The sequence below is a fragment of the Balaenoptera musculus genome, chromosome 6 (genome assembly GCF_009873245.2).
Source record: "Balaenoptera musculus isolate JJ_BM4_2016_0621 chromosome 6, mBalMus1.pri.v3, whole genome shotgun sequence".
NCBI lineage: Eukaryota > Metazoa > Chordata > Mammalia > Artiodactyla > Balaenopteridae > Balaenoptera > Balaenoptera musculus.
The window spans coordinates 48,414,181-48,434,255 of NC_045790.1; the positions used below are offsets into that span (position 1 = coordinate 48,414,181).

The 20,075-nt window shown below is 36.8% G+C and overlaps 1 protein-coding gene across 2 annotated transcripts in view; it reads right to left on the reverse strand.

The window, feature by feature from the left end:
* Positions 1-20,075, reverse strand: part of ADAMTSL1 (ADAMTS like 1) — a 1,026,618-nt gene that overhangs the window by 359,237 nt on the left and 647,306 nt on the right. For both annotated transcript variants that reach the window (XM_036856350.1, XM_036856351.1), the window contains one exon: positions 11,355-11,591. In XM_036856350.1, coding sequence (XP_036712245.1) covers positions 11,355-11,591 — 237 coding nt within the window. The remainder of the gene's footprint in view (positions 1-11,354; positions 11,592-20,075) is intronic.

Sequence of the window (20,075 nt, forward strand, 5' to 3'; positions counted from 1 at the left end):
GGAGCTGGAGGAGTCAGACTCCCTGACTTCAGACTATACTACAAAGCTACAGTAATCAAGACAATATGGTATTGGCACAAAAACAGAAACATAGATCAATGGAAGAAGATAGAAAGCCCAGAGATAAACCCATGCACCTATGGTCAACTAATCTATGACAAAGGAGGCAAAGATATACAATGGAGAAAAGACAGTCTCTTCAATAAGTGGTGCTGGGAAAACTGGACAGCTACATGTAAAAGAATGAAATTAGAATACTCCCTAACACCATACACAAAAATAAACTCAAAATGGATTCGAGACCTAAATGTAAGAGTGGACACTATAAAACTCTTAGAGGAAAACATAGGAAGAACACTCTTCGACATAAATCACAGCAAGATCTTTTTTGATCCACCTCCTAGAGTAATGGAAATAAAAACAAAAATAAACAAATGGGACCTAATGAAACTTCAAAGCTTTTGCACAGCAAAGGAAACCATAAACAAGACGAAAAGACAACCCTCAGAATGGGAGAAAATATTTGCAAACGAATCAACGGACAAAGGATTAATCTCCAAAATATATAAACAGCTCATTCAGCTCAATATTAAAGAAACAAACACCCCAATCCAAAAATGGGCAGAAGACCTAAATAGACATTTCTCCAAAGAAGACATACAGACGGCCACGAAGCACATGAAAAGATGCTCAACATCACTAATTATTAGAGAAATGCAAATCAAAACTACAATGAGGTATCACCTCACACCAGTTAGAATGGGCATCATCAGAAAATCTACAAACAACAAATGCTGGAGAGGGTGTGGAGAAAAGGGAACCCTCTTGCACTGTTGGTGGGAATGTAAATTGATATAGCCACTATGGAGAACAGTATGGAGGTTCCTTAAAAATCTAAAAATAGAACTACCATATGACCCAGCAATCCCACTACTGGGCATATACCCAGAGAAAACCGTAATTCAAAAACACATGCACCCGAATGTTCATTGCAGCACTATTTACAATAGCCAGGTCATGGAAGCAACCTAAATGCCCATTGACAGACAAATGGATAAAGAAGATGTGGTACATATATACAATGGAATATTATTCAGCCATGAAAAGGAACAAAATTGGGTCATTTGTTGAGAAGTGGATGGATCTAGAGACTGTCATACAGAGTGAAGTAAGTCAGAAAGAGAAAAACAAATATTGTATATTAACGCATGTATGTGGAACCTAGAAAAATGGTACAGATGAGCCAGTTTGCAGGGCAGAGGTTGAGACACAGATGTAGAGAATGGACATATGAACACCAAGGGGGGAAAACTGCGGTGGGGTGGGGATGGTGTTGTGCTGAATTGGGCGATTGGGATTGACATGTATACACTGATGTGTATAAAATTGATGCCTAATAAGAACCTGCAATATAAAAAAACAAAGAAACAAAACAACTAATACTAAACTTTCATTGGGTTTTTTGTATGGAAATATGTTAATATAAATGTTTCAGACATTACATGAAAGTTCTAAAAATCTTATATGTTCTGGTATAATGTTATAAGTCATAATCCTAGTTATTACCTTAAAATGTATATCTCAGAAATAACTAATTTTCTTGTCAACTGCATTATTATGAACTTTCATCAAATTTTTAACTGTGGTCACTTTTAAGTCTTTTGTTATTTACAGACAGTTCTGTGTGTACTCTGATGTTTTTGCAAATATGTTCCTATAAAAGGGTTTCATCTTTAAGAAATTCATGGAAAAGACTCTGACAAGTACAGGTTTCTGGTAACTGACTGTACTGCTGAACTGAATGAATAAGCAGAACTGAATTTTCAGAACTCTAATGAAAAACTGATGAACTCATAAAAGTGCTAACAAAAGATCAAGATGAAAAAAAAAAATTAATTACATGGGACTGAGTGACCTGATGAGGATGAGTATAATTTTTGTGACTTTCTGTCTGAATTAAAAAAAAAAATCCAACAAGGACTCAGAGGCAAAGAATATACAAATCAATTTTCACTGCAAAGTAAAGGAGCTGTTACAGTGGAGGATTACTAGACTGAACGTCAATATTATGACATAGTATGAGTGTGTTTCATGTTTGGTAATTGCAACCACTGTTGCTTTTGTTGTGGTCATCCATGTACAATGCTTGGTGTCAGTCTACTTATCTCTTGTAAAAATAAAATACAGTGTGTGTGTGTGAAAAAAATAAAAAATTAAAAAAAATAAAGGCCTATGATCCAAGAGGAAGTGGAAAAAAAAAAAAAATAGAACACAGAATTCCGAGGCCAGAGTTCCCTGACTCAGCTACACATACTCATACCCCTATTAACAAAAATGTGTGCTTACTGATACTCTGCTTCATTACTGAAATATCTTCTCAGAGGACAGGTGACATATAATAGAACTAATAGGATTTGACTTGTAGCTTTGCCTTTTTCTAGTTGTATGACCTTCTATGAGCCTAAATCTCCTCATTTATAAGATGGAAATAATAAAGATATTCCCCCAAATTGGTACAAGAAGCACATGGTGATATGCGTGATGCACTCTGCAAACTAAACAGCACGAAAAATAATAACATTTGAAAGTTTTTTTCTAAATTAGATTCACACTGCCTTCATCTACCTCACTGAATCTCTTTGGGAAAACAAAATCCTTGATCTTGTCTTTCCCAGTACACACTGAATTTCAAAGGAAAAATTAAATAGATATAACTTTCAAAAAGTTTTCCTGTGAAAGCTATAGAAAGAAGCATTTATGTATCTGTGCGCTTGTGTGTGTGACGTATGTTAAGCAATAAAACTGTAAAAGTGCTTATTTAAAAAACAACAAAAGAGCACAAAAAATAAAGTTATTATAAAATTTTAAAAAAGAAGGGTTTCTGCCCCACTAATTGAATATCAAGATGAAAAATATTCTCATATGGCCAAGAAATCCTTTCCATGAGTAGAGATGATACAGGAATAAATAAAGGACCCAACTGGGGTGGCAGGAAGGAGATAGTTTGAGACGAATGAATCCCTACGGAGTGTCACTTTCTCTATCTCTTAGCTATTCAAATAGAGAGGATACGTTAAGGAACTACAGTCATTTGACTTCAGTTTTTCCCAAAAGTGACAAACGCTTAAGTTGACTTGTTAACTAACTAGCATGTGATCACAGAAAAGGTTAACCTGACAAATTTTTAATCATACATAAACAGGACAGTGACCATATCAACTTGATGGAATCACACCATTCACTTAAGAAGACGTAAGAGGGAGGAAGAAAGGATGTGAATTCACTGAGTGACAATCACATGGCAGATGGTGTGCTATACATACAGCATCTCCTCATCCCTCGTACCACCCCAAACCAATGCCTGGCCCTTCTCTTATGTTCTACACCCCAGTGAACAGCAGCAACATGCTTTGCTCAAACTAGAAGCCAGAGCATTGTCTTCAACTCTCAATTTTTCTCTCCTATTATATTTCACCAGTCACCAAGTCCAGGGACTCTATCTCCTGATTTGTTTTGAAATCCCCCCTTTTATTCCCACTACCAATTTGGGGTCCTTTCTAATCCATTGCCCTCAATGCAGATAGAGCACTCTTCCTAACATACATGTTTCACTTTATCTTGCATCTGTTTGAATTACTTCACTGGCACTCTTTGTCTCTCAATATTACAAACCCCAAGCTTCTTAATATAGCTTATGTAGCTCCTTATGACACAGGTCCTGACAACCTCTCTAGCCCTTTATTTCTTCACTCTCCTTCTTCAATTCTAGGCGCTAGTTAGGTCTTTCCAGCTATCTCTTCCTCTGAGCATTTCTTGATTCCATGTTTGGTCAAATATTCCTTCTACTTATGACAGTCTAAATTTCTCCCACTCTGGTTCCTACAAACTATTCAAAATTATATGTATATATATACATGTATGTATGTATGTATGTATGTATATGCATATATGAATATGTTTGTACTATGTACAAATAAACTGGGATGTGTGCTATTGTGGGTTGCAGTGTGTCCCCCAGAAAAGATATGTTGAAGTTATAACCCCCAGTGCCTGTGAGTGTGATCTTATTCGGAAATAGATCTTTGCAGATATAATCAAGTTAAGATGAGGTCATACTCGGGCTTCCCTGGTGGTACAATGGTTAAGAATACGCCTGCCAATGCAGGGGACACGGGTTCGAGCCCTGGTCCGGGAGGATCCCACATGCCGTGGAGCAACTAAGCCCGTGCACCACAACTACTGAGCCTGTGCTCTAGAGCCCGTGAGCCACAACTACCAAGCCCGCATGCCACAACTACTGAAGCCTGTGCTCCTAGAGCCTGCGCTCTGCAACAAGAGAAGCCACCGCAATGAGACGCCCACACACCACGACGAAGAGTAGCTCCTGCTCGACGCAACTAAAGAAAGCCTGTGTGTAGCAATGAAGACCCAATGCAGCCAAAAATAAATAAATTTAAAAAAAAAAGATGAGGTCATACTCAATTAGAACTGGCCAGAAGCCAATATCACTGGTGTCCTTATAAGAAGAGAAAAGAGAGACGTTGGGAGAAAAATGCCATGTAAAGACAGAGACATACACAGACCCAGAGGGGAGGAGGCCACGTGAAGATGTAGGCCTAGGCTGACAGCCACCACTAGAAGTTATGAAGAGGCAAAGAGAGATTATACTCAGAGCCTCAGAGGAAGCATCGCTCTGATGACACATTGATTTTGGACTTTTAGCCTCTAGAATTGTGGGAGAATAAATTTCTCTTGTTTCAAGCCACCCAGTAACAAAAGCTACCATGTAAAGAAATCTGGGCTTTCTTTATCCTGATGGTGATAGAATGCAATTGAAATGATTCAAGCAGATAAGAAATGAAGTCAGATCTGTATTTTAGAAAGGAAACTCCTGTTTTCACTGTAAACTCCTGTTCACAGTTAGGTGAATACAGTATAGGGGTAATAGTATACCTTCCTTTACACTTGACTCATCTCCCCTTAGAGCGTCAGTTCAGGGAGGGCAGGGACTGTGTTTTTTTTCCTGTCCATTCATGTATTTCCAGGATCTAGCACACTGCTAATTCTTAAGTAAATATTTATTAAACAAACAAACAAACTGAATTTTTCACAATAGCCCTACAAAGGTACCATTCCTGAGGGATGATATTTAACTCTGTAAGCTCAGTACCCACCAGATTATCGGGAGAACAGATAAACAATGTTCAGAAACTAAGTAATTTGTTAAAATTCAACTAGTAGGCAGTAAAGCAGTTCATTTCATCTTTACTGTGTCACGCAAAGGGGTGAAAAAGAAAGATGATGCATTAAATCTCTGAAGCAATGTCATGCTTCCATGTGGAATTAGATTACAAAACACAGAAGGAGAAACAGCCAAGTCCGTGTTTCTGACATCACTACCTTTAGAATACCTGGTAGACATTTGATAGTAGTGACTTAGGTCACAGACAGAGATGGAGAAATAAGCATTCCATTCAATTCGTTTCAAACTACTCACCATAGGAATTATTAAAAACGTAAAGAACTTCTTTGTTTGAGCTGTGGTTCATTTTAGTGTCACCACAGTATAAACCTCAAAACTCCATGATCCAATTTATTGCTTATTTCTTTATTGTATTATTCATTTTACAGCAACATTATATGAGGCATTACTGGAAAGGAATTCACCTTTTCCTTTTCGAAATGCCTTGTTTTCTGACACAGCACTGTGCAGTACTATAAATATGCAGATTCATTAAAAAAGAGCTGGCTTATAATTGCACTTTGTCTTTTGATGTATGTATATTAGGTAACAACTGATGAATTTCATTAATTATGAAATAAAACACACTTTTCTGTATTTGACTTCAAAATAACCTCAAAATTATTTTTAACAGCAGCACATGTTCTATCTGTAAATTTATGCTACTCTTTTTTTATATTTAAAACAGAAACAGGCTTTGTGCTTTATAACAAATATAAATGGGGTAATTTGGATAATGAAAATAAATGAATAACAGCAGCACTAATAGAGCTGATCCTATTTGCAATGGCTCATTAACTCTGTACAGGATGCAATTCACTGCCCTGGATCAGGAGTTGATAATGGTGCAGCATGGAGCTATTAGCAAAGAACGGTGCAACAGGAAATTAACAGAAGGTCTGTTCATTCGCTGGGAAGTCAGGATCCCCTTTAGCATGTATAACCACTTTAAACCATGCACTCAAAAAGGCCATAAAGAGGGAAAAGTCAACGAAATGATTTGAGTACTACTCCTACCACAAGCTAGTACCGATCAAGCTCATAGTAAGCACTTCAATGCAGTTGATCACTTAACCCTCACGGCAATCCTATCAGGTAGTTCCAGATACTATCCTCAAGAAACTGAGCCTCAAGAACTTGCTCAAAGTCATACATTAGTGAGTGGTGGAGCTTAGATTCAAACCCAGGCATGATGACTCCAGAGCATTCGCTCTTAACTCTTCATGGATGACAAATTGCCTTCCTGGCTCTGCTTTATCCCCAACTTCATCGAGTCTAGAATGATCATGAGCAAATAAAAAGCCCAGTGTTTCTCAGTCTGAGATGTAAGGTGGGGAGACACATCAACACAGGTACCCCTTGGGGACAATGCTCAGATTCTAGCGGGGATGTCAAGGGGAGGATGTGGTTTGAAAAGACATTCACTAAACCTATTTTCTCCATGTGTAAATGACAGAATTCAAGCTGGACAAGGTTTTGGCCTGTGGGAGAGGCTGAAGAAACAACACAGGGGGCATAGTTAAAAAATGCTGGTAAACAGTGACATTCTCTGACCTCTAGTCTGCCATTAACTAGCTGGAAGATCCTGGGAAAATCGCATAACCTAGCACAGCAGTATTTCTCAGGGCTGGACTAGATGATCGCAAAGGTAGTGCTTTCACTCTTAGTAACAATTTCTGTGCTCTGGAGAAAGAATGAAAAATAAGTACAGGGTCGTAGCTTTCTCATAAGGCAAACGATATTCAATTTAAAGGTTTGTCCTTCATTCTGAAATCAGGTTCTTATTGCTTTCTTGTTATTAAAACTTCATTTATGAAATGATGGTGAAAGTCCATGAGAGAAGGTCTCCTTTTCCTTTTGAATGTTCTTAGCAGAATAAGAAGTAGGTTACTTTATCTCATTCTATAAACTTTTTTGAATTGTTACAGGGTTATGAAGTTCCACACAGGGAACCACTACATTAATATATTTTGCAATTCAAAATGTTCAGGGTACTCTACTTTTCCACAGCACTTGACAGTTTATTAAGCATTTCACATGAATTATCTCTCACTTGGTGCTCTGCAGTCTGCAAGATAATCTTATTTTGCAGAGTAAAAATAGAATTTAGGAAGGGTAAGCAACTTGATCAAGATTACACAGATCAGTAAAGAAAATCCAGATTGTAATCTGTATCTTGTGACTTTAAATGCTATCTGCTTTCTAATCGGCAAGTGGTTCATAAATCTGGCCAAACACTAGGGTCATAGGGAGAGTGTTTTAAAAACATCAAATGGATAAACCTGAATTTCTGGAGGATCTTTTAAGAGCCCTCCAAGGGATTCTGGAGGGCAGTCAAGTTTGGGGACCAGTACTCAACATCACACTGCCTCTGTCCAGCTAGCCTCACCAGGAAGAATAGGGGCTTTGGAGTCAGAGCTGGGTATTTCTGAGCGAGTCCTATAATATACCTGAGCCTCAGTCCTTCATCTGTGAAATAAGGATAATGCCACCTAATATGCAGAGTTGTAAATATTTTAAAAAATATACGTAAAGTGCCTAGATATGGTAGTTACTAAAAAATGGAGGATATTTTATTATTATTATTACTACTACTATTAGAGTGAATATACTGCCTAATAATACGATGCCTAATATTACTGAATAAGGTATCTCTTATAAGTAGCAATGATTCTAGAATTTTCCTGAAGCAAATTCACTACAAATACAGATAACCCCCTCATTTATGACTTTTGGAACTGTCTGCAGGTCCCAGTTCCCTCCTCTGTGAAATAGTTATATTTGTAAATTGCTAAGGTATCTTTTGATTCTAAAAGTCAAAGTTTCCATAATTTTATTTAAGAGTTAAAGCCTCAGATGGTTTTGAGGAAGTGGATTTTAGTTGAGTATTAAACAGGCATAACTGAAATAATTGGTACTTAAAAATGACAAATCTCTTAGTTACGCTGCCATTTTCTACCAAGGTAAGACTATGCCCAAAGCTAGACATCTGCTTCTCTACAGTTTATAATTTATATCTGTCTAGCATCAAAAATATTTGAAGCAGCTTACCAACAAAAAGTGATAATAAGACAACAATGAAGCCAGTGAAAGAGCTGAGAATTCCCCCAAAATGGGGTAGAAAAGGAAGAGAAGGGAAAATGGGGCAGAGGAGATGACTTTTTTCAGGAAGCCAGGAGAAGCTCTTTATAAAAACTGTACATTTAAGTTAGCGTTAAGATTTTTGACAGTGTTTTTAAGATTATGAACATAAGACTTCTTAATGTTTCCTACCAAAGACCACAAATGCTAATCACCGATATACAGATGCAACCTAAATAAAGGAACTTTTTTCTAAGTAGGATGGAATTTACGTATGTCCACTCTTTCAAGGTAGCAGTGAGTGCTTTTCTTTTGTTGACTAACCTCACTCTTGTCCTTCTGAAAAAGTATATACTGCATTTAAGTATTCCATCGTTATTCCTCTATCATTTTTTTGTGGATAAGAAAAAATTTTTAATTGTTTTGATAATGTCAAACTTGTTATTGGCAAAGCCAAGTAAATCTTTAGGATTGTTATCCATTTGGGAAAACTTCTATCATATTCCTCTCTCACCTTGCTGTCTTTCTCTCACATTGCTGTCTTTCTGCTCCTTCCCTCCTTTTTATAAAAGTCAAGTCGTTTTTAATCATAAATAAAAGGCCATTATGGTAATGGTAGCAAGGATCTAAAAATGATATCACTTAAATTCATATTAAGTGGTAGTTTTTGATTCCTGAGCATGATTAATTTGATATTTTTTTTTTTTAACAACTATTCCCCTGCTCTGATTATAGTCAAAATGAAAACTCCTTCTTGGTTTTAGACAGCGTTTCCTTTCTGTTCCTGCTGTCACTGGCCTGGCCCAAGGTTCATGCTTCTCCTCACCTTGGCTGCTCTAAGATCCTCCTTTTCAGCTGGTCTCTTTGCCTCCAGGGTCCTGTAAGTGGTCCAAGCTCCACTTCAAGCATCCTGTAACTGCAGCTATATTCATCTTTCTAAAGCAGAGCTAGGGTTATGTCTATTCTCCACTAAAACTCTTTCTTGGCCACCCACTGCTGATCATGGTCTTGTCTGCCATTTCAAGACACCATGATTTTCTCCCAAAATACCTCTCTCTCTTTACTGAGAGATCATGGTCTTGTCTGCCATTTCAAGACACCATGATTTTCTCCCAAAATACCTCTCTCTCCTTACTGAGTACCTGGGGGGTATCCTGCTCTCTGGCCAAACTACTTGTTAGAATCTAAATGCAATCCGAACTCTTCCATCCCTTTACCTTACTATTGCCTCTAACAAGACAAATAAATGAAGAAAAGAATAATAACTAATTACAATTTCTAGGTACGTCACCATTCTATTCAGATATTCTCTAATTTACATTTGTCCCCAAATCTAACAGGTCACACTTATAAGAATCTAAGTTGAGGAGGCATGATTATTCTTGCTTCAGTTGCCAAGGTACATGAAGCCAGCTGGCAGGGTTAGTCTAGGAAAAAAAGAGGCCACATTGAATTCCCATGCAGCAGAAACAAATGAAACCTAATTTGCTGGCCAATCTTGTTTATTTCGGTTCATTCATCAGTATAATATAGTAGCCACGACTTTGGACTAGATATCAGGGAACGTGAAATTTAATCCCATTTCTTCCATGACCAACCATATAACTTTCAGAAAATCACACAACTTTTCTGGTCCCTGGTTTTTTCTCATTTACAAAATGGAAATCTGTCTTTCTTTGTTCAAACACTACACATACGTAAGAAATTATTATTATATTTGCCATTCCCTACAACATAGTCCCTTTCTGTATATATTTGCTTTACAATTCTCTGTCATTCCCAAAGCTTTTGTAGATTCCATAATTACATCTCAACACCACTGAGAGTTCTAGAGAAGGAAGCAAATACCAAGTATCACAAATGATTCAAATATACTGCTTTTTAGGATGTTGATTAGATCACCTCTTAGGCCTTTCCTAGCTTTAAAATAGTAAAATAGTTACAGATATGTAAACATCACTCCATCCTCCTATCTAAGAAGTGCTTGGACTTGTCACAGTTTGTCTCATGATTCTAGACCTCATGAAGGTTTAGTATGTCTGTCTCTCTCTCATCTACACAGAACCTTGTAGGACGTCTCATACCTCTTGTAGTCATTCACACTACAGCTATTCCTTTTACATCTGAAAACAGATTTAGCTTTTAAATAAACACGTGAATTTGAAACAACAAATTACTGAAACACGTTTTAAGTTTATTCTTATATGGCTAGTTGTGATATCAGAAATTCTGAAGAGAGAAAAATTTCAACCAATGTCTTCTTGGGAGAGGCAAAGATTCTCAAATTGTCTACTACGTGAAATTTAAAAGTATAATGGTCAAGTATAGCACACAGGAAACTGTAGCAACTGCTTGCTCCAAAAACTAGGCTGGTCATCCTAATCCAAAGCATAGACTGAAATCAAGATGGCAAACGTATTAACTCTCCCTCACCTTACTAACTCCCTACCTAAAGTAGACATTGAAAAACTGATACCAGAAATCAAATCTCTTTGCTCTCCCTGTTAAAGATTTACCTGGCTGAATTCGACCTAGTTGACACTGCCATGCCTTTTCCTACAATTTGTCTAAATTTTCAGCATAACTGTAGTCATGATAGAGAAGCAACAAGTTCTCGTACAGCGTACGTGGAGATTTTAGAGCCAATCTCACCTGAGCGATTCTGAAGCTCTAAGTAAATGAAAGTTGATGCCTCTGAATACAGATACACACACACACCCCACATTATTTCAGGGACAACCAAGGTAGAGGTAATTTCAGAGTCTAGTACAAAAAGTGATACACAATATTGAAGAATTTTGGTTCTTCTATATTGAAGTGAGACTCAAAGGAAAGAAGAAACTCTAGTCCACTTTTCCTTAACACATAATACAGCTCTTGTAGTTTTAACTGAAGCTGAACCTCAATTTTCAAATGGGTCATCATTTGTAAACTCTAGAAAAAGTAACACTGATTCAGATAGCAGGACTACACAGAAGCTACTGACACAAAACCCTCTGGAAAAATAGAATGAGAAGAAGCCAGCACTTACTTGGCACAAACCACTGATGCACATATCCAAAGATTCTGTGTAGCAGCGAGTCCCATCTAAGACTTTAGGTGCAAGTTCAACAACGAGGGCTGTTCCTTTGGCCTGGCACTTGAGGGAACATGGGTTGTCAGGGTCGTTAGACACAGGAAGCCATTCATAAAACTGGCCATGGTGCTTGACATCATTATGAGCTGAGCACTGCTGCGCTCGGAAATCACCTGCTTCTGGTGGGCAGTCCTGGAGAAGAAAAAGAGGGAAGGGAGAAGCACAGGTTAGGAGAACAGCCTCAGACAGAAAACTAGAGCAGCTATGTGCTCCAGGTCTTAGGAAACAAAGCAAATGTTCTGTCATTACAGGTGGACACTCCCATAGCATCTGAAAGGTTATATGATTATTTGGCCCTCAGAAGGTAGAGATTTGAGAAAAGTCATCACCTTGAAATATATTTTCTGATAGAAGTGAAATGGGAAAGAAACCAGCTTGAAATAGATCTGATGGATGCTAGTTGGGAAAGTAACCACCTTGAAATATATTTTTTCAAAGATGTTTATTTGTCCATGGATTCCCTCCACATTGCAACATCATTTTTATTTCCTTGTAATTTAAGTAGAACTGAGTATAGTCACAGGGTTAGTTAAAAGTATCACTGTCATTTTCCGTTCTGATACCAAAAGCTATGATAAAATGTTATTTTAGAAACTAGGAGAAAAAGTTTTGATGATTTTGTTCAAAATTTTTTTGTGGGGTTGTTTGTGAGTTTTTTTCTAAAACAGTATACTTAGGCTACACAGTATCCAGAATTAAACATGGAGACCAAAATAGAGAAAACAGCATTTACACCTGAATTTCTTTAGCTTCAGGCAGCATGGCTGAATGTTTTGGACTTTCTCCTCAGATGGGAGTTGGATGCAATATGGTGGGTCTCTATGGGCCTACGTTTCCTTGTGTTTAGAACAGAGGCAATGATAATACTCAGCTCTCAAGGTCATAGTGAGAATTTTATGAGCTTTTGTTGGCCAAATACTGGCACAATGAAGACAGACAGTACATGGTAGCTATTACTGTGATTATTTAATGAAGCCACTGAAGAGAAAGTGTTGTTGGAGAATTAGGAAAGCCTCTGAATTTGAATTTGAAATCACACTGGCTGAGACCAGCAGAAAACAAGAATGTTTTACATGTATATTTTATAAATGGAATTTTAAAATGTAAAACCATAACTAACCATGGCTATTATCTAATAAATGATAAACTTTAGAGAAAACAAGAATTTTTTACATGTATATTTTATAAATGGAATTTTAAAATGTAAAACCATAACTAACCATGGCTATTATCTAATAAATGATAAACTTTAGTGAAAACAATTATGATTTAATTTAAAAAAGATAAATATCACCTATCCCTCAGAGAAGCTTTTTGATAAGTAGGTCTATTTTATTGTACCTGCATTCAGATTAGGATTTATTACGGAAGATTGTAGAATATCCATCTACAAGGATGGATATTAATGACAGGGAAGTCTTTCATTAAAATTTTTTATCTTAAATAATGAATTTTCATGTGGCCTTTTAGCAGTTCCTGATTACTACGTTATCACTTTTAAGAGTTCTCTTTTACAAGGTTTCTTCCTCTGAAAATCTGTTTACATTTAAATAAACATTGTGAGAATAACATTATGCTATTTTATAAAATGAAATCCTGACTCTTTCCTCAAATTTCAGTGTTACTATTAAGTAGCATATAAGGCTTTAATATTTCAGAAAGCATAAATTCTTCCTAGGCAAAATGGATGTAAACAATTACTTATTTCAGTTGAAATTAAACTAGCTCAAAATACAATATAAATTCTGAAAGGCATTTTATTGTTAGTATCATATATGTTCTCAGAGTGAATAAAATGTAGTACTAAAGGAAAAGAATACATTTTATTTATTCTTTAAACAAATAAAGTATACATGGGTACCCAACAAGGCTTAAGTGATTTTGAATACTGTCTGAAAAAAATTTAAAGATCATTAAACCAGTCAATAAGTGTGTGTTACACTTTGTTGTGATAGTTAGTTGTTTGTTGTAAGAAATAAAACAAAACTCACAATCTGCAAACCTATGCTATAAATCACAAAACAGGTAAACTGTACGATGCAACACAAACTATCTGAACTCAAATGTTTTAACCCCATCTCCTTTCAGACGATGTGTTCCAAGATAAGAACACAAACAAATTTAACATTAATTATTCAAGAACTTACGTTCCAAAGGCAAGACCACAACTTGCCCAGTTTACAAATCCTACCATTCTCCAACTAGACCTCATTTACTAGCTTCTGTCCTGAAATAACCCTGTAATTAACTACAGCCCCAAACTCTACAAGTCTTCTTCCCTAAATTCCCCCATCTGAGAAACTACAGACTGTCAGGGTGCTTCTTCCCCTTGTTTAGCAAGTTTAATGAAACCAGCTTTATATGATTAACACGTTTCCCTGGTGGCCGCTGCATGGGGGCTTCCACAGTTGAACTGATAGTTTAATTAATAATTTTTAAATAAAGTATTTTCAGTTTCATGACACCTGTCATTCCAAGAGTCAGCTGATTACTCAGTAGTACAGAAGAAATACTGAAGTGAACTCAATAAAGCAGAATACTGAGCAAACTGTTTAGAATGGTCCCAAACTTTCCTCATAATTACTTTTACCTTCTTTTTCTATAAATAAAAGTGAATCAGCTATAAGGGAATTTCAGGGTCAGGTTGAATCAACCTCTGCATTAAGTAAGAAGGATAATATATAATTAAGAGACCTTTGCATATGAACCTGAGATACTTTTCTGCATTTATCCAATTGCAAGAAAGGAGTGTCAATTACATCTTAAAACTGATGTTACATCATCTTAGTACAGACATAAAACTCCCACAGAATCTCTTATGAGTCCCTTCTGTTCAACAAAACGTGTTGAGTCTTCCTACCTTTACTAAAATAAATAAGACTGAAAGTCAGTCAAAAGTAAAATTACTAAAAAGTGAAGCTAAACTATTAAGACTTTTTGGTTTTCTTTTCAGTGACAAAAAAGTAGACATATATAAACACATCACAGAGAATTAACAGGCAGACAGATGTTCCTGTTTGCCATTCACCTATATCTACTAGCTCTGAGAACACCTGCTACAGGTTTTATAAACTTTCACAACTGGAGAAATGTCTCTGAGAATAATAATGCTTGCGAACACCTTTACTCACTTTTATCACTATGGTCTTTCCTCCTGCCCCTACTTCTGTAGGGGTGGGAATATATATTTTGCTAAATTGAGAATGCACTTAAAACCTGGAGTTCAACGGTGGAAACTGAACTTGAACCTTCTTAATGTTTGAGTTTATTTGTACTTGGCAAAATGCAACTTCCTGTTTTAAGAAAAAGGACTTAAGAGGGCTTATAAAACAGGTTCAGAAAGCTTCTTGGACATCAAATCGCTCTTACAAAATAACGTTTTCATGATTTAAGTGTAAATGAATCAGAAACATATGAATCAAATTTCCCTTGAAATACACATGTTTAAAAATTAAGGGAAGAAGGATTTGGCAAACGCTTCTTTTGTTGAACCCAAAACATCTCAAGCATAGTTCAAGACACTCACTGAACTCCTGATGCATCTGGAATCACCCAGCTGCAGAGTGGAAACTCAAGCAAAGTCATCATAGTTTCTTGTCCCACAAGTATCATAATAATAATCACAATAACTCTTACTTGTATAGAGATTCATCAAGTACAAAGTTTTTAGTTTTGAATTATAATTTGATGCATGAAACCACTATAGTTCTTGATCCTCCTTAAAGTTAGACTTAGAAACTGATGACCTAACTGCTTTGAAAAATATTTAACATCCTATCCTGGGCATCATCTTTGAAATATCTCATAGGCAGTAATGATGAAGACAAATAAAATTGCTGAAAATTCTCATAGCTATTTGAACTAAACACAACCCCCACCAAGAACCTGGCAAAAAAAAATGGTGTGGGAAAGACGCTCTGGACTAAAGACCCCCAACTTTCAGCCAGAAACACTGTCCAGTAGAAACAGAGCAAGAGAGAGCAAAGGAATGCATTTCTTGGCCTTCTGTCTATTTCCAACTAACTGTAATGCCTGACGATTGACAACTCTGTGTCAGGCTACTGAGCTAGGGCTTCCTCACTCTGAAAAAAAAAAATATTTTATTTAACATAGTCAGATGATCCCATGAATTACTGCATTTAGCCATGTAATACAATATAATACTTTTTCTCTCCAATTTTAAAGCACTCAATCCTAACCGTGTCAGAGTTTTCTTCTTTAAAAGCACAAAAATAAAAGCTGACCTTTAATGTACTCCCATTATAATTCATGAAGTCCGTGGAGTTCTGCCATAAATGAATCCAATTCAAAACATTTTCTGGTTAATTAACTAGCCAGTGGGAAAGATAAGATGGATCCCAGATGTCCCCTGATGATGACAGGTGGATCAGATTACACTGTGGGACAAAACAGGGTCAAGCTTCCCAGAGTTTACTCACTGGGTGAAATGTAGAAGATTATAATCTCAGCAGCTAAGGTGGTAGCATCAGAAAGGCTTTTAAAATGGTTCTGAAAAAATATAGATTCAGGGTCAGGAGAAACATAACTTTTTTTCTTTTTAAAGATGACATTTTCCTCCCTGAGGGATACCCTTCTACCTCTACCTCTACCCTTCTGCTCTACCTCTATCCGGTGGTTGGCCTTTTCTCCTAATTTTGCTGTTTCATTGAAATTATTATACGAGTGCCATGGTAGAGATGCCATATTCTGATTCTTTGGTTTTATTTATAAAGTCAATATTAATACCTGATAGTATCAAGAAAATACTGGAAATTATATTTAGGTGACCACTTGGACTGTAGTAACTGAAGAAATCTATCCTTCTCACTGCCTTTCCCTATCTCGTAACTGTTCCTCCAAATTCCGTGTCTCCCCTCCATCCGGTCCTAATCACTCACCCACCATAAACATTACTGTGCAAGAAAACAAAATTATAATTGCTTAATAAGGTGTCTATTCTATCCTCCAGAAATTTGAGATTGCTACTCCATGATGAAAACATATATGGAAATTTATCAGCTACTTGGTGACTTTAGAAAATTTTATTAGTGCTAAGTTTTACCCTCAGAATATTAGGAACCCTCAATGGTCTGATGGTAAAATGGGAAAAGATTACCATAAAAGATTCCTGCACAATAAATAGACGGAAGCTCTGAAAAATATACACCCTAAAGTTCTCAAATCTCAGCACAGAAGTAGACACCTCTTTTATATATTTTGGCTTTACTACTTGGCTTTCTGCCTCTTTTATTTGAAGTTAAGCTGAGACTACTAAACAGTAATTATCCACTGATGCAATCCAATCTAATACGATATTTTGTTCTCAGAAACATAATTAATGTTTCAATTTCTATTTCCAACTCAGACTCCCTTCTCCTGAACTCCAGTCTCATATATACAACTGCTTCCTCACCATCTGGATGTCTAAGATATCACAAACTCATCATATCCAAACTTGAATTCCCAATCCCCTCCTTCCCCCCAAAATTTGTTTCCTCTGCAGGCTTTACCATCCCAGTCAATGCCAATTCCATCCTTTTCAGGCCCCAAATCTTAAAACAGCGGTTCTTACACTTGAGTGTGCATCAGAATCACCTGGAGGGCTTGATCAAAGTACCAGATTATTAGGGTCCCATCCTCCAGAGCAGGGGAAACGTGCCGCACAGCAGGAGGTGAGTAGTGGGCGAGTGAGCGAAGCTTCATCTGCAGCTCCCCATCACTCACATTACAGCCTGAACCATATCCCTCTGCCCCCCAACCCCCATGGAAAAATTGTCTTCCACGAAACTGGTCCCTGGTGCCAAAAAGGTTGGGGACCTCTGCTCCAGAGTTTCTGATTCAGTAGATTTGGGGGGGGGGTAAAGGAATTTGCATTTTTAACAGGTTCCCCAGTGATGCTGATATTGCTGGTTTGGTGGCCACACTTTGAGAACCACTGCCTTGGAATGATCCTTGACTTCCACATCCAATCCATCAGGAAATGCTGGTTCTATACACAAAAGTATGCAGAATCTGACCACAAACTCAGCCAAGCCACCATCATGTCTTGCCTGCACTATTACAATAGTCTCCTAACTGATCTTTCTTCTTCTTCCTTTGCTTTCCAAGAGACTTCTGTCAGAGCAGCCAGAATAGCCTTATTAAAGCAGAAAAGAGATTGTGTCACATTTCAGCTACACCTCTGCCATGGCTCCTCACTTCACTCAGATCAAAAGCCAAAACCCTCATCACAGACGGAGGTCAAGATGTGGCCCCATCATCTCCTTCTGTCTTCCTTATGCCCTTGGCTCCAGCCACACTGGATTCCCACTACGCCTTGAACACTCCAGGAGTACACTTACTTTAGGACACATGCGTTATCTACCCCTCCTGCCTGGAATTTTCTTTGCCCAGATTCCAGGTGGCTAATTAACCTCAACCTCTATCAAGTCTTGCTCAAATATCACCTTCCCAATGAGACCTACCTTGACTCGTCTATGCAAAATTGCAATTCCCACTACTGATTCCTTTTTATCCTCTCAACTTTTCCTTTTTTCCTTCACACTTAATGACCTTCAAGTACACCATATAATTTACTTATTTATTATGCTTATTTTTTGTCTGTGTCCTTCCACTAAAGTATAAGCTCCAGGAGGATGGGGATCTTTGACTGTTTGGCTCACAAGCTATTATATACCAGTACGCAAAAAAATTTTTTTTGAGAATGAATGACTAACACATCAAATACATGAAACAGAAGTCATGTCTTTCATTGTAGAAACTCCTATTCAGTTTTCTTAAAATCTTGCAAGGAATCTAAATCTTGATAGTTTCCTAATCAAGGACTCTTAGAAAACCATGATGAAATATCTAGTTTTTCTTCTTTTTTTGAAATACAGATTTACAAGAATACTTTTCATTTCAGACACTAGGAAAATTGAATAGGGATTCTTGCCTACTTTCTGAATAAAAAGGCAGATTGATGTTTCCTCCAGCATGTAAACAAATTTAACAGGGCAATACTAAGAAACATAAAATGTGCTGAAATAATTTATTATTCCATAAATAGACAGTTGTAAATTTTATATAACATTCACTGTTATATGCGTGCACTATAAAGCACTAATGTGAAGGTATCAAGCTTTATCCCCAAATTTTGGCCACCTGCTTATACTAACATCAACATTATCATCAAAAGCATTTATTTGTGCAAGACTGCTAGCTGCTATGAAAAATGAAATTAAACATAGTCCCTGCCCTGTCTAGACAGTCTATATGGAGACAAGTCTATTATATTTCAAGAGCATAATATTTAAATCTCAAACACATCACTCTCAGTGCAAAGAACAGAAAATGGGGTCGATTTTGGAAGGTGGTGCCACAGCAGGTAAAGGTCACTCTTGGCTCATTCCTCCTCCTATTTGAAAATACCAACAGACTTTCTTGGGACACTATATTTTCATGTATAATATATAAGACATATTTAAGAGTTCTTTGTTTTGTTCTTTTTTTTTCCTGGTATAAAAGATTTACAGATTTTCTTTATTTTCCTTCCAAACCATCAATACTTCTGGAAAGTAAGTGCCTATGAAAATTAATCATTAACCATTTGAACGCCTTACTATGGATCAGGGATGGGCCCTATAAAATAACATCTTTACAGATTTGTGACCCTGTAAAATAATATGGAACTCTTGAGTTTATTCAAGCTTTGGGTGTGCCCTACTCTGGGCCCACTAAGTGAATGCTGTTTACAGGTATATTAAAGAGCTCTAAACCAGTCCAAATGTGTTTATCCAGGTCCAGACATAAGAGACTCAAAATGTATCACACAATAAATCATTAACCCCACCCTACTTACTTGATTAGAGCTTGTTATCTGAAAACAAATGCTCTGCTTGGCTAGTTTTTAATGTCTCCAGGCATTTGAGAGCTGATCTAAGTAAAAACATTTAAAACATTTCATTTTCAAAGTTCGTGTTTTTTTCTCCCCTCCTTGGGTAGCTTTTATTTCAGTGCCTTTCTTTTTTCTCCTTTGAACAATGCAGACTTTTGGAATCCAATTCCCTAGAGGTATTTGTAGGACTGGTTGTTGTTTGTCATATTAGACTCTTAAATTCTCTCCATTTTGAAAATATTCATTCCCTGAGGGCTTTTATTGTTTTTAGTCCCTTTCTCTGAATTAGCTCCAATTTAGCAGTATCTTTTCTTAAATCAGCATTTCTGACTTTTTACTATTTTTTATTATTGTCTAAAATAAATGTTCTCTCCCTCCCCAAATTAACATATTTGAAGTGGTAACTTGTAATCCTTTTTGGAATATGGCATACAATTTCATTTTAAAAGCATTCAAGTCCACAGGGTTTTTTTTGTTTGTTTGTTTTCAGACTGTATTTACCAAAATATTTGTGGTGGAGAGTCAGGTTAGAGGAAGGACTCATATAAGGGAAATATTTTAGCATGTAAATACTTAAGCTGTTACTACTGCTGGGGCCTGCTGCATAACAAGTTCATTATGCTTCTATTTATAAGTGGGAAAGGTAATAAAGCTTGATATACCACAAAGGAGCAAATACGGAGGCTGAAGTTGTCTTCCGGTGCTTATGCCAGCTGCTTAAAGAAAACTGGAAAAAGATA